This window comes from Macaca fascicularis, chromosome 5 (assembly GCF_037993035.2).
Source record: "Macaca fascicularis isolate 582-1 chromosome 5, T2T-MFA8v1.1".
In the NCBI taxonomy this organism is placed as follows: domain Eukaryota; kingdom Metazoa; phylum Chordata; class Mammalia; order Primates; family Cercopithecidae; genus Macaca; species Macaca fascicularis.
Genome location: NC_088379.1, coordinates 14,757,062 through 14,783,115, shown reverse-complemented (window position 1 = coordinate 14,783,115; position 26,054 = coordinate 14,757,062). Strand labels below are relative to the sequence as shown.

Here is a 26,054-nt window from a genome sequence, read left to right as displayed (position 1 = left end):
TTAGATGATGTGTTTTTGGTATATATATTTTTGGAAAACTAGCAATGCTGAAATTCATGGGTAAATTATAATGGTGTCTGCAATTAAAAAAATTAGGAAAATATATTTGTGGGAGAGGATGCAAAAAGATTGACAAAATGATAATTATTGAAGATAGGTGATAGATACATGGGGATTCATTATGCTAGTTCTTTCTGCTTTTGACTGTTTTTCAGAATTAAAAGTTAAAAATAAAATTAGTATGCTTTCGGCCGGGCGCAGTGGCTCAAGCCTGTAATCCCAGCACTTTGGGAGGCCGAGACGGGCAGATCACGAGGTCAGGAGATCGAGACCATCCTGGCTAACACAGTGAAACCCCGTCTCTACTAAAAAATACAAAAAACTAGCCGGGCGAGGTGGCGGGCGCCTGTAGTGCCAGCTACTCAGGAGGCTGAGGCAGGAGAATGGCGTAAATCCGGGAGGCGGAGCTTGCAGTGAGCCGAGATCCGCCACTGCACTCCAGCCTGGGTGACAGAGCAAGACTCCGCCTCAAAAAAAAAAAAAAAAAAAAAATTAGTATGCTTTCAAAACTGCTTTAAGTAATTATGTTTAATAATAATTATATGAATATTTTAAAAATACAGAATAAATTCTATAAAATTTAAGGGTGATATACCATTATGGCTCCATTTGGGTGATGGCTCAAAATAATTGTGAATCTGTTTCTGTCTTTGACCTATCTTTATTTGATTGGTAATGCCACATTCTCTGAATCACAGTTTCATATAATATCATTATAGTAAATTACTTTCACATGTGAACAGTTAAAGACAATTTTCTTTTCATCAGCATATAATGCAGTTATGGGTTAAATACAACTAATATAGCATACATTTTTTCTGTCACTGAATTAAACAATTTCTGCTAGGTGAGTTTTTTTTTTTTTTTTTTTTTTTTTTTTTTAAAGGCAGAGTTTCGCTTGTGTTGCCCAGGCAAGAGTGCAATGGCACGATCTTGGGTCACTGCAACCTCTGACTCCCAGGTTCAAGCGATTCTCCTATCTCAGCCTTCCAAGTAGCTGGGATTACAGGCGTGTACCACCACACCTGGCTAATTCCGTATTTTTAGTAGAGATGGAGTTTCACCATGTTGATCAGGCTGGTCTCAAACTCCTGACCTCAAGTGATCCACCTGCGTCGGCCTCCCAAAGTGCTGTAATTGCAGACGTGAGCCACCGTATCCGGTCCGGGGGAATATTAGCTTCCAAATTCACATAATTTTAAAAATTGTTTTCTGTTTATGACTTTATGTCTGATTTAAATTGTGAGTCTAATTTAAAAGCAATTTTATTCATTACAATAACATATAGCACTTTTTTTTTTTTTTTTTGAGACAGAGTTTTACTCTCGCCTAGTGGAACTCAGTGGCACGATCTCGGGATCACTGCAACCTCCACCTCCCAGGTTCAAGCGATTCTCCTGCCTCAGCCTCCTGAGAGCTGCGATTACAGGCGCCCACCACCATGACCGGCAGATTTTTTTGTATTTTTACTAGAGACGGGGTTTCACTATGTTGGTCAGGCTGATCTTGAACTCCTGACCTCAGGTGATCTACTCTCTCAAGGTGATGGGATTATAGGCTTGAGCCACTGTGCCCAGCCACGTATAGCACTTTTAAAATAAGCTGTTAGATTTTTTTTTGAATGAAGCTATTTGGAATATTAGGTAGACTTATATCATCTAAATAATTAGAGTTGTTATGTGGGATAATTTTTTCTGTTAGTTGTAAGATAATGAAATATTTAGTGAAAAGTCAAGGCCAACATGGATGCAGAAAATATTTTCTCTGGCTGGCTATTTTTAATTCTTAAGAATTATGTCATGATTTGATATGAATGTCAAATGTGATAATGCTGTGCTAACTTTCATGAATTCACCTAAATCTCAAATATACTACTTTTTTCTGTTTTTAATATGTTTAAACAAAAAATTCCAATAAGCCCGGGCTCTACTAAAAAAATTTAAAAAATGCCTGGGCACGGTGGCTCACACCTGTAATCCCAGCACTTTGGGAGATTGAGGTGGGCAGATCACCTGAGGTCAGGAGTTTGAGACCAGCCTGGCCAACATGGCGAAACCCTGTCTCTTCTAAAAATACAAAAATTAGCCAGGCGTGGTAGCAGGCACCTGTAATCCCAGCAACTCAGGAGGCTGAGGCAGGGAGAATTGCTTGAACCCGGGAGGCAGAGGTTGCGGTGAGCTGAGATGTGCCATTGCACTCCAGCCTGGGCAACAGAGTGAGACTCTGTCTCAAAAAAAAAAAATTAACAAAAATAAAAAAATTAGCCAGACATGGTGGTACATGCCTGTAATCCCAGTTACTTGAGAGGCTGAGGTGGGAGGGAGGATCATTTGAACATGGGAAGTCAAGGCTCTAGTGAACCATGATCACACAATCTTGGTGACAGAGGGAAGACTCTGTCTTAAAAAAAAAAAAAAAAAAAAGAACCAGTAGAAATCGGATTTTATTTATTTCTAGTATGTGCTTTGAGTGGTTCTCAATCAAATTGATTTTTCCCCCTTCCAGGGGATATTTAAAATATGTGGAAGCATTTTTGTTTGCTCCATCTTTGGGTATCATACTGGCATCTACTGGGTAGAGGCCAGGATTGTTGCTAAGCACCCTGTAATCCACAGGATAGCTCCCAAAAACAATTACCCAGCCCAAAATGTCAGTAGTGTCAAGGTTGAGAAACTTTAATTTAGATGTAAAGAGTTCAGTAAATTGGCTGGGCACGGTGGCTCATGCCTTTAATATCCTAGCACTTTAGCAGGCCAAGGCAGGCAGATTGCCTGAGCTCAGGAGTTCGAGACTACCCTGGGCAACAAGGTGAAACCCGGTGTCTACTAAAATACAAAAAAAAAAAACAAAACCCAGGCGTGGAGGTGCATTCCTGTTATCCCAGCTACTTGGGAGGCTGAGGCACAAGAATCACTTGAGTCCAGACGGCAGAGGTTGCAATGAGCCGAGACTGCGCCATTGCACTCCAGCCTGGGCAACAGAGTGAGACTCTGTCTCCAAAAAAATGAGTTCAGTAAATTGATTCTGCATAATCTGTCATTTCATGATCATATAATTTAGTTGCAGTACATTCTCCAGGATCTATGAATTTATAGTTTAGCTTTAGATTAATCTTTCCCTTTGCTTCTGTTCCCATCTACTTCTGACTACTGGTTGACTACAGAGTAGACAGTCCTGCTTCCTTTTATTAATTAGCTGTTACCATAATGAGGCTATTGTAGGAACCAGTGTGAAACAACAGCAGGGGAGAATGTTTGCTCGTTGTGATTTCTAAAATTTTATGCAAGACTTGATAATCATTAAGCTTATTTCTATAAAAGATAAAATTGAGAAACTTTATAGAGAGTAGGATACATAGCAGGTACATAGCAGACTCTATACATTTTTGTAGTTATTGTTCTGTTTCTATAGTTTGAAAGAGAAGGATTTACTTTGGGAAAATATGAACTATTGGTTAATTGATTATTATTGTTAATTGAAGCCACCTGTCATAGTTCTTTTCAGTATGTCTGAATGGAATCCTTTGCTGATTTCAGCGTAACTTTTTTTTAACCATAATTAAATATTTCTAAAAAATTGCCCATTGCCTGGGCAAAAACTGGAAGCATTCCTTTTGAAAACCGGCACAAGACAAGGATGCCCTCTCTCACCACTCCTATTCAACTTAGTGTTGGAAGTTCTGGCCAGGGCAATCAGGCAAGAGAAAGAAATAAAGGGTATTCAATTAGGAAAAGAGGAAGTCAGATTGTCTCTGTTTGCAGGTGACATGATTGTTTATTTAGAAAACCGCATCGTCTCAGCCCAAAATCTCCTTAAGCAGATAAGCAACTTCAGCAAAATCTCAGGATACGAAATCAATGTGCAGAAATCACAAGCATTCCTGTATACCAATAACAGACAAACTAGAGAACCAAATCATGAGTGAACTCTCATTCACAATTGCTACACAGAGAATAAAATACCTAGGAATAAAACTTAAAAGGGGATGTGAAGGACCTCTTCAAGGAGAACTACAAACCACTGCTCAACAAAATAAAAGAGGACACAAATGGAAGAACATTCCATGCCCATGGATAGGAAGAATCAATATTGTGAAAATGGCCATACTGTCCAAGGTAATTTGTAGATTCAGTGCCATTGCCATCAAGCTACCAATGGCTTTCTTCACAGAATTGGAAAAAACTACGTTAAAGTTCATGTGGAACCAAAAAAGAGCCTGCATTGCCAAGACAATCCTAAGCAAAAAGAACAAAGCTGGAGGCATCATGCTACCTGACTTCAAACTATACTACAAGGCTACAGTAACCAAAACAGCATGGTACTGGTACCAAAACAGAGATATAGACCAATGGAACAGAACAGAGGCCTCAGAAATGACACCACACATCTACAACCATCTGATCTTTGACAAACCTGAGAAAAACAAGAAATAGGGAAAGGATTCCCTATTTAATAAATGGTGCTGGGAAAACTGGCTAGCCATATGTAGAAAGCTGAAACTGGATCTCCCCTTCCTTACACCTTATGCAAAAATTAATTCAAGATGGATTAAAGATTTAGATGTTAGACCTAAAACCGTAAAAACCCTAGAAGAAAACCTAGGCAGTACCATTCAGGACATAGGCATGGGCAAGGACTTCATGTCTAAAACACCGAAAGCAATGGCAACAAAAGCCAAAATTGACAAATGGGATCTCATTAAACTAAAGAGCTTCTGCACAGCAAAAGAAACTACCATCAGAGTGAACAGGCAACCTACAGAATGGGAGAAAATTTTTGCCATCTACCCATCTGACAAAGGGCTAATATCCAGAATCTACAAAGAACTTAAACAAATGTACAAGATAAAGCCCCGTCAAAAAGTGGGCAAAGGATATGAACAGACAGTTCTCAAGAGAAGACATTTATGCAGCCAACAGACACATGAGAAAATGCTCATCATCACTGGTCATCAGAGAAATGCAAATCAAAACCACAAGGAGATACCATTTCACACCAGTTAGAATGGCAATCCTTAAAAAGTCAGGAAACAACAGATGCTGGAGAGGATGTGGAGAAATAGGAACGCTTTTACACTGTTGGTGGGAGTGTAAATTAGTTCAACCATTGTGGAAGACAGTATGGCGATTCCTCAAGGGTCTAGAACTAGAAATACCATTTGACCCAGCGATCCCATTACTGGGTATATACCCAAGGGATTATAAGTCATGCTACTATAAAGACACATGCACACATATGTTTATTGTGGCCCTATTCACAATAGCAAAGACTTGGAACCAATCCAAATGTCCGTCAGTGATATACTGAATTAATAAAATGTGGCACACATACACCATGGAATACTGTGCAGCCATAGAAAAGGATGAGTTCATATTCTTTGCAGGGACATGGATGAAGCTGGAAACCATCAGTCTTAGCAAACTATCACAAGGACAGGAAACCAAACGGTGCATGTTCTCACTCATAGGTGGGAATTGAACAAAGAGAACACTTGGACACAGGGCGGGGAACGTCACGCACTGGGTCCTGTCGGGGGGTGGGGGGCTGGGGGAGGGATAGCATTAGGAGAAATACGTAATGTAAATGATGAGTTGATGGGTGCAGCAAACTAGCATGGCACATATATACCTATGTAACAAACCTGCATGTTGTGCACATGTGCTGTAGAACTTAAAGTATTAAAAAAAAAAACTGCTTATTGCCTAGGGCTCAGATGTTGTCTCTATGTAGAGATTTTTATTGTAAATAGCTTAGTTTTCCATTATTGCAGGCAATCTGATATTATTTTGATCCTTTTACTTGTTTATTCATCGTGTAGGTGACTGGTATAGTGGTCCCGCAACTGAACTTGATACTGAACCTGATGAAGAATGGGTGAAAAATAGGAAAGATGAAAGTCGTGCTTTTCATGAGTGGGATGAAGATGCTGACATAGATGAATCTGGTAAGCTTGTTTGAAATTAAAATTATTACATAGTGTTTTAATAATTATATATTAAGTACTTATAATTAATAAGTACTAATAATTAGGTATTAGATTTATGTAGTTTGTATTTTCTAAAGAAACGTGTTTCTACGCCTACTACTTTTTAAAATTTGAAGGAATAATAATAACATTTTAAATTAATTGTTTGAAGTACTTTAAAGAGTGCATAGGATTATTTCTCTTGTTTTTATATTAAAATAAAAAACCAGAAAATGGTACCTTTTTTTCTTATGGAAATAATGTATGTTTATTATAGTGCTTTATAGTTTACAATGTGATTTTAGCGCCACTTCAGATGATCAGTTGTGCAGCATCTATTGAGTCATATGTGACTTGAGGGAAATAGGATGAAACTGTTAAGTTGACTTACTCATTTGTAAATAGTCTTAATATTTGCCTAATAAGGTTATTGTAGAATTAAGAGGTAATATACATAAATATTCTTTGTAAATGGTAAGGGATTACAAAAACTAATGTAGCCATTCATTAAACACTGTGGGAGAGTTCAAGGGTGGATAAGACTTAATCGCCACTCCAAAGAATTCACAAACGAGAGAGAATTTAGAAAACATAATTTTTTTTTTTAAATTTATTTTTTATTATTATTATACTTTAAGTTCTAGGGTACATGTGCATAACGTACAGGTTTGTTACATATGTATACTTGTGCCAAGAAAACATAATTTTTACTTTAAGGTACATGTTGGAAAAATGCTGTCATACTTGTGCAGAGAGATGCTGTTTGAAAGTGTGAGGAGGACGACAAATTCTGTCTTGGATATTCTAGATAATACTTACTAAAAGATGGTAAAATAGTAAAAAATGAACAGATGAGACATTCTTCTAGTTGGTAAAACTGAAACTATAGGAACTTTTTATAAAGTTACCTGCTTAAAGTAGTTTGATCTGGCAAAAGAACTAAATGTGGAAAAAAGAAACATGGAAAGTAACAGTGCAAGTATAAAGATTGTTATATCAGCGGCTAAAGTAGTTTATTTTTATGAAAAGCAGATGCGCTACATTTTGATAAAAAGATTCAAAATGTCATATATAAGGAAAAGGTCTATTCTAGTTATGATAGATTTGGTGATGTGCTTACCTGTGGCAGGCATTGTTTTAGGTATGAAGGATCTAATGGTGAACAAAATGGAAAAAAAAAGAAAAAACTGGCCCTTGTTGAGCTTAAAATTTAGAGACAGGAGGCAGACGATAAATACAGGTAAAATATATTCCGTATTAGATGGTGACAAGTGTTGTGGAGAAAAATAAAACAAGGAAAACATGCCAAGAAGAATTTAAAATTGTAGTTTTAAATTGAGTGATTAGTTAAAGTCCTTTGAGAAATTTGAGTAAAGACCTGAAGGAAATGAGGTATTTGCTTAGATGTCAACTTAAGGAAGTCTCAGTTTATTCATTCTGGAAAATTAATTCATAATACCTGTGGTAAGAATTTTGAAGGTTCTAACAAATTCAGTATATTTGTCTCAATACTTGAAGATGGAGCAAAGACTCTCAATTTCCTTGATACCGAAAAGGAAAAGTTAAGGGTATAAAGATTGAGCCTTTTTAGATAATGTATCTGTTGATTATTAAAGACTAAACTGCTATTTACTTCAGTGCTTTTTTCAGTTTAGCTGCCTTGTCTTTACTTGTCCTAAGAAGTTATTGTTTTTCATAGAATGTTTAACTTTCTTAAAAAAGATTTCACAGTTCCAATTACCTTGATTTGATCATCACACATTGTATACAGGTATCAAAGTATCACATGTACCCCCAAAATATGTATAATTATTGTATATCAATAAAAAATTAAAAATTTAAAAATTTCATAATAAATAGTGTACCTTTAGATAGTGAGGGCCAAAGTAATTTTTATTTCCTTATATTTTATCTTCGTGTGTGTGTGTTTGTGTGTGTCTGTGTCTGGCTAAAGGACGAATTTAGGATACTATCTAAACAAGGAACCATGAGTAACAAATTCTTTTAGTTTATATCCTTTTGTCTGCTATACTTAGTTTTGTTTTAAATGAGACTTCCTTAACTTGTTCTGTTAAATCGTTTTATGTTTAAAGACATTCAAATTGGTCTTTAGGTAAGAATAATAACAATAGGATCCTGAGAAAGGCAATACAATACAGTTATTCATTCTTTTTAGTGTAGTTTGTTTTTTCCTTTTTTCGAATTGGAGTGTATAGTGTTTTCATGGTGGATGTTACAGTAGTACATTCTGTTGTAAACATCCAAGCTTTACAGAAGTTATTAAGTAAACCAAAAGCCATGTCATTTTTAACTTCTTAGAAATTCTTAACTACCTTCTTTTGCTTGATTCATTATGATCAGGCTAATTTAGTTGAGTTTCAAATCTTTTCTAGCTTTGTGTCCTTTTTAGTTATGTGGAATCAATGATAGTACGTTTTACTATGGATCATTTTTCTTTTAATATCATATTTTTCTCTTGAAAACTTTTACTGTTCTTTTTAGTTTTCACATTTTTTTCCGAAACTTTCTCATTGCCTAAAAATGGGATTATTTACATAAGAAAGTATAAGGATAGCACAAAGTATTTCATATTTAACAATTTGGTGAGTCCTTGAGTAGCTTAATTATTATCAGTTTATCAAGTTCTTAGACTTTTTAATTCATGTTACAGAAGAGTCTCCGGAGGAATCGATTGCTATCAGCATTGCACAAATGGAAAAACGTTTACTCCATGGCTTAATTCATAACGTTCTACCATATGTTGGTACTTCTGTAAAAACCTTAGTATTAGCATACAGCTCTGCAGTTTCCAGCAAAATGGTATGTTTAAATTAACACTAGTTTGGGTATTAAGAAAAATCGCATGATAAGACTTTGGTTTGCTCATTCCTGAGTTTAATTAAGGGCAAACAAACCCCCAAAATGATTATTGAGTGCCTTCCTATGGGTAGGCATACACTGCTAGGTTACTTATTATTTCATTGCGGTTCTCACAACAATCTTTGTAGCATAATTATCATTACCTATATGTTATAGATGAGGAAACTGACTAGAAGAGGTTAAACATTTTATTCAGTTTCACAGATGTTAAGTGATAAAGCCCAGTTTTATGTAATTTTTAAAATAATATGTAAGACATGGTAAGATGGGCAAATTAGATGAAAACACTGTTTTATGAAAGTAGATCTTATGACTTCCTACATCAGAATCTTGAGTGTTCCTTAAAAATGTAAATTTCTTGGTTTAGTCTCATAACTGCTAAAACAGATTCTTGGGTGGGTGCAGTGGCTCATGCCTGTAATCCTAGCACTTTGGGAGGCTGAGGTGGGCGGATCACAAGGTCAGGAGTTCAAGACCGGCCTGGCCAATATGGTGAAACCCTATCTCTACTAAAAATACAAAAATTAGCCGGGTGCAGTGGCGCACACCTGTAGTCTCAGCTACTCAGGAGGCTGAGGCAGAAGAATCGCTTGAACCTGGAAGGCGGAGGTTGCAGTGAGCCGAGATCCTGCCACTGCCCTCCAGCCTGGGTGACAGAGTAAGACTCTGTCTCAAAAAAACAAACAAAAAAAACACAAAAAGATTGTCAGGGATTTGAGCCCAGAATTTTTTTTTTGTACTCTATTCAAGTGTTTTTTTTTTTTTTTTATATTCACGAAAGTTTGTGAACTAGATTATGTTTACTAATAGTCATCTGTTACTTAGCTAACTGAAGTTCTGCAGATCTTCACAGTGACAATTTTTTCCCTCTTAGGTTAGGCAGATTTTAGAGCTTTGTCCTAACCTGGAGCATCTGGATCTTACTCAGACTGACATTTCAGATTCTGCATTTGACAGGTTAGTTATTTTAAACAATTTAAATATAATGAAAAACTATTTTGTAAGGTTTCATTTATATAATTGCAATTTAATCATACTATTATTTTTTACTATCAAATATCAGTCATGTCTGACTATAATTTGATAGCACCCTCCAGTTCTTCACCTCTTGTTCATGGGTCCCAGCTGATCCAAAAATTCCATCTGTATCATCTTACAATCTGTATAGTCCTATATTTTGTCTAGGCCCTTGAGCCCTGCTGTGCAACCATGTAGATTGGTATTATATGTTTTTAAGAAGTTTTAGTTTTAGTTGGGCTCTAAGTGCCATTTGGCAAAGCTCCCTGTTAGATTCTTCACAGTTACTCTGAAATAGTATAACTTTCTTCAAGCCACCTCCTTCCCAGAGTATATCTCTTTGACCACCAATTCTCTGTATTCTTGCTCACTCCTTCTTTCCCACCCAACCATTTATATCAGCACCTTTTTTCCTGCTGCAGAGGAAGAGGTATACTCTTCTCTGGTTAAAGCTAACCCTCTATCTTCCTAGAGCTTGTTTCTTATGGATCTTCCTCATTAACCATTAGTTATTATTCTCTTTCTTTCATGTGTTTGCACCCTTACTTCTGCTGATTACTTTTAGGGTAATAAACTTAAGTCTTCCCATCCTTACCCCTCTCACATCCTACCTTTCTGTTAGGTTAGGAATACTCTGACTTCCTAATTACTCTCATTGAGTTTTTGTATCCCTAGTGTTAAGAATAGTACGTTAACAATAGATATTCAGTAAATACTTAAGTGATTATATTAGATGTAAAATCTTCTAGTTTTAATCACATACATGTAGTCAAATGCTTTTGAAAAATTTAATAATATTCATTAATAGTCTTGTCTTTTATTTATAGTTGGTCTTGGCTTGGTTGCTGCCAGAGTCTTCGGCATCTTGATCTGTCTGGTTGTGAGAAAATCACAGATGTGGCCCTAGAGAAGATTTCCAGAGCTCTTGGAATCCTGACATCTCATCAAAGTGGCTTTTTGAAAACATCTACAAGCAAAATTACTTCAACTACATGGAAAAATAAAGACATTACCATGCAGTCCACCAAGCAGTATGCCTGTTTGCACGATTTAACTAACAAGGGCATTGGAGAAGAAATAGATAATGAACACCCCTGGACTAAGCCTGTTTCTTCTGAGAATTTCACTTCTCCTTATGTGTGGATGTTAGATGCTGAAGATTTGGCTGATATTGAAGATACTGTGGAATGGAAACATAGAAATGTTGAAAGTCTTTGTGTAATGGAAACAGCATCCAACTTTAGTTGTTCCACATCTGGTTGTTATAGTAAGGACATTGTTGGACTAAGGACTAGTGTCTGTTGGCAGCAGCATTGTGCTTCTCCAGCTTTTGCATATTGTGGTCACTCATTTTGTTGTACAGGAACAGCTTTAAGAACTATGTCAACACTCCCAGAATCTTCTGCAATGTGTAGAAAAGCATCAAGGACTAGATTGCCTAGGGGAAAAGACTTAATTTACTTTGGGAGTGAAAAATCTGATCAAGAGACTGGACGTGTACTTCTGTTTCTCAGTTTGTCTGGATGTTATCAGATCACAGACCATGGTCTCAGGTGAGTTATCAATTCCAGAATATTAAGAAGTAGATGTGTTCTCATTTCCAAATGGAATATAAAAATTTTGATCTAAGTCATTCTTTTCAGTTGATTTACTTAAGCAAAAAGAGTTAACCAAGATCTGCTCTACTTCAGTGTTGGACCAATGTAACTTCTGTTATTAGTATGAAGTTTCATTTCTGTCAGTTCAAATCCATTGTGATATATGGAAGAACATAAATTTGAAAGTTTAATAAATAGTAAATGGCTACATCACATATTTTAAGGTACTTTAGTGGATGAATAAGGTACAATTTTTTCTCAAGAACATGTAACAAGAAAATGTGCATATTCTGCTGCTGTGTATTATTTCTGTATGTTACAGTTTTATATTGAGGGTTTTGGAAAATGTAGGCTGTCTATGGAAGTCATTTAGTCCAACTACATGGCTGTTAAGTGTTTACCAAAGCCAAAGCTGAGCTACAGTTTCATATGTAGCTAGAGTTTAGATATTTTGCTCTTTGATCATGATCAACTTACCTTCTGTTGCTTTTTTAAGTCATAAGGAGGACGTGTGGAAGAAGTACTGCAGTTTCTTTTCTGTGTTTTTTTTTTGTGAGCATAATCTTTAGCAGATTAAACCGACTTTTTTTGTTTGTTTGTTTTTTAACCTCCTAGAGGAAAGAAGGGCTGGAGGTGACACATATATCAGCCCAGACAGGTAGCTCTTTTCAGCAGCTAGGTTCTATATGTTTTATAGGACCCACTTCAAGATTTGTTAGGTTATGAGTTACTCTTATGCACTGTTGGAGAAAATACCATGGTTCACTGACTTGGGAGCATGGCAGACTTGATGTAGATTGATCTTGTTTTTTTCTGTATAACTGGCTTTGTGTACAATACTTAACCTTATGCTTTGAGGCTTATGTAAGAGGAATACTTATAAGGCATCTAACAATGATACAGAATAGATTTTTAGTAAGTGGAAGCTGATGTGCAGTAAGCGATTATCTTTGACATGAGCCTTTGGAAATTGGATACATGTTTTTCTTTGATAATGGGATGTCAAATATTTTATAATGAAAAATTCTGCCAGCATAAAACTTAATACCCCCTACTATTATAAAATATACTTAACATGAAATTATTATAAAAGTTTTTCATAAGTCATATACAGTAACCAAAAGTGTTTTCCCTGAGGTAACTGGTATAACTGTGCTTTGACTGCTGTGAATCATTTCATTAATTTTCAGTTTTCTCAAATCCAAGTGCATATGTTGTAATTTTAAAAAATAAAGATAACTTTATTCTGAGTTTTATTCTTTAAAATAATTTTATTACAAGTATGTATTCCTAAATGTAATATGATTTTGTTTTTGAATGCAACTTGATTTTAGAAAGTAAAAGCAATTTTTAGTTCAATGTAAAACCTAGTAATTCATTTTTCATTGTCGTTTTTTCACTACCATCATACCTTATTAAAATTTATTTATAACTCTGTTCAGTTTGCATTTTCAATATGACCAGTTTTTGTGTTTTTTTTCAAAGAATGAAGTAATACATGTGACCTCTCAGAGCTGCAATGACTTCTGACCATGTGGCAGTTTTCTTATCTTTTAGTTTTTTAGGATGTTTTTAAAAATAACCCAGAACTTATTAAAATTTTATATAATTAATTGATTTCAAGGTTTTTTTTTTTGCTTTCAAAGTATTTAGAAACTCTTCTAGTATAAGGTTTTGGAAAACACTAGAAGGGAGCACACTTTTTAAAAGCAGGTGACCCCAGGGCAAACTTGTATCCTCACTGAACTACTGCAGCTGATGCTTTCTTGAAAGCAGCACCTCCTGGCTGGAGGCCAACCAACACACTAAAGAAAACTACACACAAGGACCCTCACAGAGTCCACTTCACTCCTGTCCTATCTCTACTGGAGCAAGTGCTGGTACCCATGGCTGAGAGACCTGAAGACAGATCACATCACAGGACTCATCACAAACACTCCCCAATACCAGCCTGGAGTCCAGCAGCTCTGCTGGGTGGCTAGACCCAGAAAAGAAATAACAATTATGGCAGTTTGGCTCTCAGGAAGCCCCATCCCTAGGGGAAGTGGGAAGAGCACCACATCAAGGGAGCACCCTTGTGGGACAAAAGAATGTGAATAATAGCCCTTGAGCTAGATCTTCCCTCTGACATAGTCTACCCCAATGAGAAGGAACCAGAAAAACAATTCTGGTAATATGACAAAACAAGGTTGTTTAACACCCCCAAAGGAACACACTAGCTCACCAGCAGTGGATCCAAATGAAGAAGAAATCTCTGAATTGCCACAAAGGGGAAATCAGAAGGTCAATTACTAAGCTACTCAAAGAGGCACCAGAGAAAAGTGAATACAAACTTAAAGAAATAAAAAAAAAAAGTTATAGGATATGGATGGAAAAATCTCCAGAGAAATTTATAGCATAAATAAAAAACAATCTCAACGTCTGGAAATGAAGGACATACTTAGAGAAATGCAAAATGCACTGGAAAGTCTCAACAATAGAATTGAACAAACGAAAGAACTTCAGAGGTTGAAGAGAAGGTTTTCAAATTAACCCAACCTGACAAAGAAAAAAGAATTAAAAAAAAAAAAATGAGTGAAGCCTCCAAGAAGTTTGGGATTATGTTAAATGACCAAACCTAAGAATAATTTGTGTTCCCAAGGAAGAAGAGAATTCTAAAAGTTTGGAAAACATATTTGAGGGAATAATCAAGGAAAACTTCTCTGGCCTTCCTAGAGATCTGAACATCCAAATAGAAGAAGCCACCTTTTAATTTTATCCTGTTTACGTAAATACTGCTTTTATTCTTCTAGGTGTGCCATTAGGTTTTATTTTTTATTGAAATGTAATTAACATACCATAAAATTTACTGCTTTTTGAAAGTATACAATTAATTCAGTGATTTTTTAGTATATTTACAGGGTTGTTCAACCATCCACCACAGACTAATTCAAAACATTTTCATCATCCCAAAAAGAACCCCATACTTAGTAGTAGTCACTTCTCACTCCCCCTTTCCCCAGCCTCTGGTAACCATGAATCGACTTTGTGTCTATGTGGATTTACCTATTCTAGAATGATAATATTAATGGAATCATTCAATATGTGGCCTTTAGTATCTGGCTTTTTAAAATTAGGTTTATGTGCTCAAGGTTTATGCTTATTATACTATATGTCAGTACTTTGTGGCTGCAGATTATTTAATTGTATGGATATACCACATTTTATTTATCCATTTATTAATGGACATTTGAGTTGTTTCCACTTTCTAAGTGTTATGAATAATGCTACTATGAACATTCATGTGCAAGTTTTTATGTAAACATATGGTTTTAATTCTCTTGGGTATATACCTAGGACAGGAATTGCTGGGTCATATGCTAGGTGTATCTATGCTTTTTTTTTTTAGAAACTGCCCAACTGCTCATTAGGTTTTAAGCTTCAGTAATTTTCTTGATAATTTTTACTTACTAATACAATTGGGTAGGAGAATGAACATTACAACTCCAGGGTTCAGTACTTCCTCTAAGAATTAAGTTATCATGATGTTCTTGTAAAGAACAGTTTTATAGATTTCTTTATTGAATGTCATTAGGAAAAATGTTGAACATTTTCTTAAATGTATTTCTGCCTAAGGATGAGGTTAGTTATCAGTGTTTTACAGAAATTCTTACATTTTCTCATTACCATATTGAAAAGTATGTAAAATAGTGGTTCAGTGGACCATAGGAATACAAACATTTTTGTAGATGAATATCTTTTAACTGTCAAATTATTTTTCTTACAGGGTTTTGACTCTGGGAGGAGGGCTGCCTTATTTGGAGCACCTTAATCTCTCTGGTTGTCTTACTATAACTGGTGCAGGCCTGCAGGATTTGGTTTCAGCATGTCCTTCTCTGAATGATGAATACTTTTACTACTGTGACAACATTAACGGTAATGCCTTTTAACAATGCAATAATTTTGAAGGAATTAAACTTTTTTAGCAGTTCTAATAATTTTTCCATTTAGTTTTCTAGATTGCTAATTACCAGACTGCCTTACTTTCAGATTTAGTTAAATTTGATAAAATTTTAAAATTACATTTTCATTAATATCTTGAAAGGTAAGTTTTTCTTGCAGATGTATATTCTAAATATCCATTGTGTCAGACTTTTGAGGCATGTAATAGTGTAATCAAAAATGGTAACTTAATGGAAGTACTAAAATTCTTGTTTAAAAGTTTTGGATATTCCTCTAGAGTTCTGTAGCGCTCATTAAGAATTTAGAACTATTTATGTTCTAGATATACTGCTTTCTTAGGGATGATAGACTCATTTTTCTTGTAAGATGGCTTTATCAAATGTAGAAAAATGAGGACTTTAGTAATGTGGACTTCTAGAGTTTCTGGATCTGATGTCAACTCTTACTGAAGATTGAAGGGAGTTGTAGTATTGAGAAGAGGCTGAGATGCTTTAGACATGATTAGGATTCCTATAGTGTTTTGGAAATTGATTCCTGAACCTACTTTCAAAAATCACAAGAAATATTTCTTGATTTTGTTCTTTTAAACATATTCTACCCTACAGTGGGCTTATTGAACATGCTTTTTCAAAGTATGTTCAATGCCTTTTTGCACATTTGATAGTCACTGATAGAGATTGAATTTCCCAGAAGCATAAGAAGCTGCTCTTCTGTTATTAATAAGCAAATCAACCTCCTGTATTTATAACTGGAGAAAATTTTAAATGGCTCAGACTACTGTGTACCTGTCTTTTTATACTACGCCCTATTGTCTTTGAGTGCCCAATTCACCTTAAGTGACAGGAAAATCAACAAAATTTTTCTCAGGCAGAACAATTGACAGGAGTCAGGAAGACCAGAGGGAGTAATGACATACCAGAAAGTGGAGAAATGAACAAATCTGCTATTTCTCGAGATTAGATTTTCCTTAAAATATGTAAGAGGAAACTGAAGATTGCAGCTCTCTTATTTCTGGAATCACATTGTTATACAGGAGATGACCTCCCATGTTCTTGATATATCAACACTAAGTTGGACATTTCTTGTTTTCTGTTGCCTTCTGTGTATAATCAAGGGATGGCCAAAGGGAATGTCATCGTAGTTGGTTAAAGTGAATGTCACTGTAGTTGCAACATGCTAAGCCTATGAAAACAGTGTGATTGATGCAGTGAAGCTGTTACTTTTGTGGATGCTCTGGATTTGAGACAGGAGTTTTGTTTTGTTAACATAAAGTTATTTCATTGTAGGTTTAGTGCTATACTTTCTAAGGCTTATAGGACATATTATCAAGAGTAATTAATAAGCAATTTTTTTTTATCAGAAAATTTTATTTGTATGTTGCACTTGAATTTTTCATACTGATTTCAGCATAGGTTATGCTTCGGAATAAATCTCACTATCAAATTCATTATTTATTTTTGGGTACATAGATGTTACTGGGTAGAGGGAGGGGACTGGGTTTCAGATTGTTTTTATGCTTACTTGTTTTATGTTTATATGTTTCTAAACTTTGCAAAAATTTAGATGATGGGATAAAATGAAATACTTAAAATCTTTTGCACTTTGTCCTTATGCATTTCCTCTAAACTCGTTTTGAATATGTAGTTTCAGAGGAGCTACTATATTCCTATTGTTGAATGTAAAATTTTTTTGGATAAATGACTGATTTTTTAAAATAAATGAATTGTAATGAAGATATCTGACTGAAAGATTTGAAAGGAAATTGCAGTGCTTGTATAATCCAATATTAACTCTCCTTTTATAGCTTATTGAAGCATGATTTGGGGGAATGGAAAGCCTTTAAAATTTACAGATGACTTGTTATATAACTTGTGTCTGAGTTCCACATAGGTTGTTGTTAAAGCAATGCTGTCTTATAGTCTTTTCCTTAAAAGGATATGTGGACAACCTAGAAAGTGTTAGAATGTAGTTTTGTTGTATCCAGTTTTGCAAGATGACACTTGTTCCAGTATCTTTCAAAACAGCTCAGCTTGTATAGTAGATATCTAGTGAATGCTCAGGGTCCTCCTTGTTACTATTTTTATTATTTCTGAAAGTGGTCAGTGTGTTTTAATACGTGGTATTAGAACAATGGAGAAATGTATTTAGGTGACAAATTACATTTCCAATATTTGAAAGTAACATTTAACTAAAAATACATTTTTTAAAAGAAAACATGTATAGTTAACTATCAGATTACTAAATATAAAAGAAGTAAATACTGATAAACATTAGTCATTAAGTAATACATAATAAGTAAAGCAGAATGCACTAGCAGAGATTTTGGAGATGATAAGTTAGTTATCATGTATTCAAGCAGTAACTACCTTGAGCAAGACACTGTACATAAAGTGTCTTGATATAAAATGCAAATCTAGATTCTTCTGAATGATTCTTTATGACTTAAATTTATATGATAAGATTTGAATATAAAAGTCTTCTTAGCCATAACATTAAAATTTTTTTGTTAACATTTAAGAAGTGTTAAATGAAATAGCATAGTTGTAGAGCTGTGAAGAAGGTATGAACAATGACACAAAATAAACTTTTTTACTGATTTGCATTTCAATGTGTGTATAATTTATAAATTAAGATAGATTAGCTCATAGTTTTAGAGGTGACCCAGTCTCAGATGATGTGCTCTTTTATGTTTCTAATTTAAGTTAAAGAGGAATTAAAGGTAAGTGAAGGTAAGTGCAGATATACAGCATAAGTAATATACTTAGAACCCAGTAAAAACAAGTTATTCAGTAATAAAAATCTGGAGAAATAATAGCTAACCTGATACTTCCTATCATCTGATACTTAAAAATGCTTCTTATAAGATTATTCCTTACCATGCATTTAAATATTTTAATGATTATTATATTTTTCTATTTTCTTTATTATTCTTTAATGTAATTTAGGCTTTATATATCTTAACCATTTGGGTTCTCTATCCTACACTGAGATGGAAGTTTGCTGGTGATAAGTCAAATATTTAAAGGGAACTACCTTGTGAATTGTCTTTGTCTAGTAAAGCATAGCTGTCTACCTGGCAATCCATCATATCTTCGTCATATTTCTTTCTAATGCTCCCTCACCTTTTCTGTTGTCCATTTATTCTGTTGTCCATTTATTCATTTTTCTGAACAGTCCTTTTGTGTTACTTTAAGGATTTTATTGTTGATGTTGCTTATACTTTCCATGTTTTGGAAGGTGCTAGTCTCCTGTTTCTATAATGTGATACTGAATTTAAAACAGTGCTTGTCTTCATTTTTGTTTTGACTCAGGCCTTCAGCAAATCCTTTAATGGATGCTGTCACTTTTATGATTATTGGGATCAAATACCAGTAACTACTCTGTTATTAACCTTATCAAAGGATTGTAGTTTTGAGTCATTTAATATTACAGTTACTGATTAAGTTCCTATAGGCTTCTTTAAGCAGATTCTGCTTTCAAATTTGAAAACAATATATTAATTCTCTCTCTTTACTCTGTACACTTAGAATCTCACTGAAACTCAATTCTAGTGAACTTAGAATGTATTCAGAGTTCTTGCTTATATTCATGTAAAATGTGCCTACTCAGTGAGTGGGCACATTTTACATGAATATAAGCAAGAACTTTGTTTTGTGATAAATAAGGAGATGCTGACAGTAGGTTTGTGCTTTTTACTTAATACAGGGTAAGAACTTTTATTCCTACATTTTTCTTCCCCCATTATCTCTGCAATCATCCCTTAGGCTTCAAGAGCAAAATGACCCAGGTAGCTAGGGTAGAAACTGAGCATGTGGACCCTACATCTTTTGAGGAGGATGGTGAAAAACTGTGTCGTGTCAGGTTAGATCTGAATCTCTAGGAGAATAGCTTTTTTGATCTGTTTGCTCCTTTGAGTCTCCCTTTTACTTTATCCTTTGAAAATCACTTGCATACTTCACTTCCATTGCTTGCAGGCATGGCGTATGATTTTTCTCAGGCTACTGTTGAAATTTAGCATAATATTTCTCCTTTATCTTTCTGTCCTTTAAAAAAAAATAGGACTGTAGTAAGTCCTCAGTGTTGGTGATACGTTTTTGGAAACTGACTTTAAAGAAAACAACATACAGGAAGTCCTCAAATAGTGTCATTTCATTATAATGATGCAAACAAAACAGCTAGCTTTGTTATACGTTATTTTGCTTAGAGTCGCAGTTTCTAAGAACCTATCGATGTTAAATGAGAACTTAACGTTATGGACATTTTGAAATATTTGAGGAGTTGCAGTTTGGAAAAATTGTATGAGAGTCTTCATGTCTCTTCTTCTTTAAAAAAATTTAGAATGGAATTTTAATCTGATAAAATGATAATCAGATCCATTTTGGCAAAACCCAGTGAATCTGGCATTTCATGATGGACTATGGGTCAGAGCAGGGGAATGGCAGTGAGGCAGGGCTTGTGTCTTGAGGTGAGGCACTAGGTGATTGGTGGACAAAACAGTGAGCAGTGTAAGGGGTGAGGAAAGACAAGCTAAGAAGGGGAAAGATGGGGATTGGGTGGTGCACAGTAGGTAAAGCTGGCATTATATTCTAAGGAAAAACTTGGTTAAAGATTGGCAGTGGGAGAAGAATTTCAGATCATAGGGTTCCTTCTCAGGGCATTTTTAATAAGTATTCAATACATACTAAAACATTTTATCTTGATTGTGATTAAGATGATTAACATTGTATCTTATTATAAGGGAAAATAATTTTAACACAATGCCGCTTTTTGAATTTTAAGTATTTGACATATTTCACTTTTCATTTAAAGACTAGAACAGATTGTTATTTTGATTAAATAAAAATTGGCTTTAGTAATTCAACTTTATATATAAAATAATTTTAAACTTCCTGTTATGGAAAAATTTAACGTCGAATAATGTAACGAACCCTCATGTACCATCAACTTCAGCAGTTCACCTGTGGCCAGTCTCTTTTCATCTATACCATTGCTCATTCCCATATCTGCCCCCCCCATTAAGCTAATCGCAGGTGTCATATCAACGTAAAAATTTAATATGACCGAAAGCATAAGCTGTGGTAGTTCCACATATGTGCGTAATGTTTATTAGTTTCTTTCCTAAGACTGTATGTCTTAAGAAATTTGCCCTTTGTATTTTGTATGTGCCATTTGGGGAATATAAGGAAAAGTTAAATTTCTGGAAATTAATGTGTTCTGTGTGTTTAGTTGGAAGTAATTATTATGGTGGTATTAGCCTAGTTGCTTTTTTTTTTTCTTTCAATTGAGTGCTGTTTTAGAAAACAAAAATAAATTTAAAATGCGTTTTTGAGTTAATCCTAGATATCACACCAGAGTACTGTGATTTTTCAGTTATAATCCATTTGATATATTCTGTAGTAAAATTATATTTCATGTACAGTTTTCATTTTGTATTGTTCCTTATATCACAATTTGCAAGTATTTTGGTTGTTCTTGTTGATATGTAAAGAACTAATTAACTATTCCTTATTTGTTCATGGTGCAGACATACTGAAAGACTTCAATATAGTTGAAACAATCTTTCCCACATGTGCCTGCTTTTATGAAAATATTCATTCAGAGTACTTGACATTTGAATATGTGCTATGAAACTTCTTCTTTGATACTTTCTAATTCTCAGCTATGTTTCCTAATGGATCTTGTATCTAGTGCCTAGGTAGCATAGTGTGACTGGGATAAAATGTCAGTTATTCCACAAATGTTTTATTATTCTTTGTAAGTGAATGATAATTTTTACTATGTCTTAGATAAAGTTTAATTGATCACTCATTATATATTTAACTTTGGATATACATTTAACCCTGCCATATATAGATATTTTTGGCTGTAAATACTAAATAAAAATATGGCAAATATATTAAGTCTTTGTCCATATAGTTTATTTTGCTGTAAAATTTGAATGTAATGTTTATTGTAATTGCTCAATAGTGAATTCTTTAGCTGATCAATTAGTTAGGGCTGTTTTTTTGCCTTTATTACATTTCTAGGGAGGATGTTCAGATTATAAGAATCTTTTTATAAGTTAGCTTTGCAGTCTTCTGTGGATTGTCTCCTTTCCATTTTGGATTTTTATATTGTAAAGTTGTTGCTAAAAATTATTTTTTTCCCTTCCACTTACCTTTTGGACCATGAAGGATATATTAATTAAAGTCAAGCTGCTGTTGATTTTTGTGTCTGAATAATTTCTTAAACACTCATCATGAGATTTACTTCTGTGATATAAGTACTGCTAGTAAAACCAATGAATATTTTGGCTCCTTCATAAGCAAAATTTTTTTTATGTGATCTCTAAGAAATTCCTCCTTTCACATTTTTCTGTTTTCATACAGGTCCTCATGCTGATACCGCCAGTGGATGCCAGAATTTGCAGTGTGGTTTTCGAGCCTGCTGCCGCTCTGGCGAATGACCCTTGACTTCTGACCTTTGTCTACTTCATTTAGCTGAGCAGGCTTTCTTTCATGCACTTTACTCATAGCACATTTCTTGTGTTAACCATCCCTTTTTGAGCGTGACTTATTTTGGCCCCATTTCTTACAACCTCAGAAATCTTAATTTACCAGTGAATTGTAATGTTGTTTCTCTTGCAAATTATACTTTTGTTTTAGAAACGGATTAGGTCTTTTCAAAAGGGTGAGAACAGTCTTATCAGTTTTCTTTTAAGTGAAATGCTTTAAAGAATGTTGGTAATGCCATGTCATTTAAAGTATTTCATAGATTATTTTGAGTTTTAAAGTCCATAAAGGTGATTGGTTCTCTTTATACATTGACACTGTATCAAGCTTTGCAGATCTTTTCTGACATACATGTCTGAAGAGTTATTTTCAAAGACAGCACATTTTTGGAAACTAATCTGTTTTCTGTAATATTTCCTTTATTTCAACAATTCTCAGAAGACCAATTCAAACAAACCCACATTTAAGATTTTTAGGATTATAGAAAAAATTGGCTTCTGGGTGTTAGCTCAGTGAGCTAGGAAAGCACCAATCCATATTTGTTTCCATTAAGGATACCTTGTTCTCACCACTGTCCCTATATCGTCAAATTTGGGAGAGATTTTTTAAACTACCACAATCATTTGAAGAAATGTATAAATAAAATCTACTTTGAGGACTTTACCAAGTAATACTGTTGTGTTGTGATTTTTATTATAAATCTCAATCCAGGTTTACTTTAGTATAGAATAGGACTAAATACTTTGTCTTTGGAGCTCCCATGAACTCATTATCCTGACAAATAGTTTAAGACAGATACTGAATTTTGTTGAGCTGAATTTTCTTTTTGAAATTAGTCAGTAGTCAAAATTTGAATCTGTAAGTTTATCTACTTTGCTTTGTTAAAACATCATGAGAGTGGAGGCCTGCCACCCAGAAAGGCACATACTAGTGCCTTTTAGTACAATTTTATGTCATGCAGAAGAAAATGGCTATGTTCCTCCTGTTGATATAGATGTAGGCATACGTCATTTTATTGCGCTTTGCTTTATTGCACTTGGCAGATAATGCATTTTTTACAAATGGAAGGTTTATGGCAACTCTGTGTTGAGCCTGTCTATTGGGGCCATGTTTCTGATAAAACTTGTCCCTTCACGTCTCGTATATTTTGATAATTCTTGGAGTATTTCATAGTTTTTCACTGTTATTAAATCTGTTATGGTGATCTTTGGCCAGTGATTGTTGTTACTATTGTAATTGCTTTGGAATGCCATGAAGTGTGCCCTAATAAGACAGATAACTTAACTGATAAATATTATATATGTTCTGATTGCTCCACCGACCAGCGGTTCCTATCTCTCTCCTCCTCAGACCTCCCTCTTCCTAGAGACACAACAATATTGAAATTAGGCCCCAGCTAATAACCTTGCAGTGGCCTTTAAGTATTGAAGTGAAAGGAAGAGTCATGTCTCTCACTTTAAATCAAAAGCTAGAATTGATTAGACTTAGTGAGCAAGGCATGTTGAAAACTTAGGCCCAAATCTACACTTCTTGTGCCATACAGCGAAGTTGTGAATGCAACAGGAAAGTTCGTGAAGGAAAATAAAAGTGCTACTCCAGTGAACACCCAATGATAAGAAAGTGAAACAGCTTTTTTACTGATATGGAGAACGTTTTAGTGGTCTGGATAGATGAAACTAGCCATAAAATTCCCTTAAGCCAAAGCCTAATTTAGAGTAAGACCCTAACTCTCGTCAATTCTATGAAGGGTGAGAGATGTGAGGAAGCTTCAGAAAAGGCTGAAACTAGCAGAGGTTGATTCATGAGGTTTAAGGAAAGAAATCTTCTCTATAACATAAAAATACAAGGTGAAGTACCAAGTGCTAATATAGAAGCTGCAACAAGTTATTCAGAAGATCTAGCTAAGGTCATTGATTTGAAAGTGGCTACACTAAATATCAGATTTTCAGTGTGTGGACAAAACAACCTTCTATTGGAAGAAGATACCACCTAAATCTTTCATAGCTAGAGAGGAGAAATCAATACCTGGCTGAAAAGGGCAGGTGGACTCATGTTAGAGATTGGTGCAGCTAGTGACTTTGTTGAGAATGCTCATTTGCCATTCTGAAAAACCTAAGGCCCTTCATTAATGCTAAATCTACTCTGTGCTCTATAAATGGAACAACAAAGCCAGTATGACAGTATATCTGTGTACAACATGGTTTGCTGAATATTTTAGGCCCACTGTTGAGACCTGCTCAGAAAATTTCTTTCAAAACGTTAACTGCTTATTGACAAGGCTCTTGGTCACCCAAGAGCTCTGATGGAGATGTACAAGGAGATTAATGTTTATATGCCTATTAACACAACATCTATTCTGCAGCTCCATGCAGAATTACTCCATGGATCAAGGAATAATTTTGATTTTCAAGTCTTATTAAGAAATACATTTGGTAAGGCTATAGTTGCTATAGATAGTGATTCCTCTGATGGATCAGGGCAAAGTGAATTGAAAATATTCTGGAAAGGATTCAATTAGAAGGATTCACCATTCTAGATGCCATTAAGAATATTCGTGATTCATTGGAGGAGGTCAGAATATCAACATTAACAAGAGTTTGGATGAAGTTGATTCCAGCTCTCAATGGATGTCTTTGTAGGGTTCCAGACTTTAGTGGAGGAAGTCACTGCAGATGTGGCAAAAATAGTAAGAGAACCAGAATTAGAAATAGAACCTGAAGATGTGATTGAATTGCTGCAATCTCATGATAAAACTTGAATGGATATAGAGTTGTTTCTTACGGATAAGCAAAGAACATTTGTTTCTTGGTCAGGCGCAGTGGCTCACTCTTGTAATCCCAGCACTTTGGGAGGCTGAGGCAGGAAGATTGCTTGTGTCCAGGAGCTCAAGACCAGCCTAGACAACATAGTGAGACCCTGTCTCTACAAAAAATAAAAAATTAGCTGGGTGTGGTGGTGTGTACCTGTAGTCCCAGCTACTTGAGAGACTGAAGTGGGAGGATTGCTTGAGCCTAGGAGGTTGAGGCTGCAGTGAGCCATAATCACACGACTGCACTCTGCCTGGATGACAGCAAGTACCCTGTCTCAAAAAAGTTTTTTGAGATGGCCTCTACTCCTGGTGAAGATGCTGTGAACATTGTTCAACTGACAACAAAGGATTTAGAATGTTACATAAACTTAATTGAGAAAGCAGTAAGGGAGTTTGAGAAGACTGACTCCAGTTTTGAAAGACATTCTGTGGGTAAGATGCTGTCAGCATTTCATGCTACAGAGAAATCTTTCATGAAAGGAAGAGTCAGTCAGAGCAACAAACTTCATTGTCTTATTTTAAGAAATTCTCACAGCCACCCCAACCATTGGCAACTTCGAGGCAAGACCCTCCATCAGCAAAAAATTACAACTTACTGAAGGCTCAGATGGTCATTAGCACTTTTGAATAGTGAAGTATTTTTAAATTAAGGTATGTACATCTTTGTGATAATGCTTTTGCACACTGAATACACTATAATATAGTGTAAACATAACTTTGCACTGGGAAACCAAAAAAATTGGTGTGACTCATTTTATTGCAATATTCACTTTATTGCAGTGCTCTGGAACCAAGTGCACAGTATCTCCGAGGTATACCTGTACATGCAAACCTGTGGAAGATGAAGTAATCTTGCAGTCTTAGATATTTATTTGTTTTATTTATTTGGAGAGAGGAGGAGGAGTAGCAATAAAAACAGGTAAACATTCAGTTCAGGCGAAGTGTCTTAGTGTTGTCTAAAGATAAAGGAAGAATCATTTGATGGAATATAAATAACTCATTACTGCTTTTTATTTCTACTAACATTTGAATTAAACACGGCAAAGGAGGAGGAATTCTGAAGGCTCTAATGATGCTCTCTTTAAAGCTTTACCTTGCTCTGAGGTAAAACTTGGTAAGTTTCTCTCACTTTCATTCCATTGCTGTTAATATTTGCCCAAGCAAAAGGTAAGTAAGTACAAACGAATAGAGGCAGGAAGCTCATAATGTACTCTACTGTGGGTAGTCTCAATTGAATTTCAGGGTCAAGTAGCAGAGACGAGGCAGACTACTAAATAAAACACTTTGCACAG

The 26,054-nt window shown here is 35.0% G+C and overlaps 1 protein-coding gene across 4 annotated transcripts in view; it reads left to right on the top strand.

The window, feature by feature from the left end:
• Window positions 1-22,624, top strand: part of FBXL5 (F-box and leucine rich repeat protein 5) — a 46,597-nt gene extending 23,973 nt beyond the window's left edge. For all 4 annotated transcript variants that reach the window (XM_065544801.2, XM_045392165.3, XM_045392164.3 and 1 more), the window contains 6 exons: window positions 5,879-6,004; window positions 8,697-8,845; window positions 9,780-9,862; window positions 10,750-11,475; window positions 15,287-15,435; window positions 21,831-22,624. In XM_065544801.2, the coding sequence (XP_065400873.1) occupies window positions 5,879-6,004; window positions 8,697-8,845; window positions 9,780-9,862; window positions 10,750-11,475; window positions 15,287-15,435; window positions 21,831-21,907 (1,310 nt within the window). In that variant the 3' untranslated portion in view covers window positions 21,908-22,624. The remainder of the gene's footprint in view (window positions 1-5,878; window positions 6,005-8,696; window positions 8,846-9,779; window positions 9,863-10,749; window positions 11,476-15,286; window positions 15,436-21,830) is intronic.
• Window positions 22,625-26,054: the final 3,430 nt, after the last annotated feature.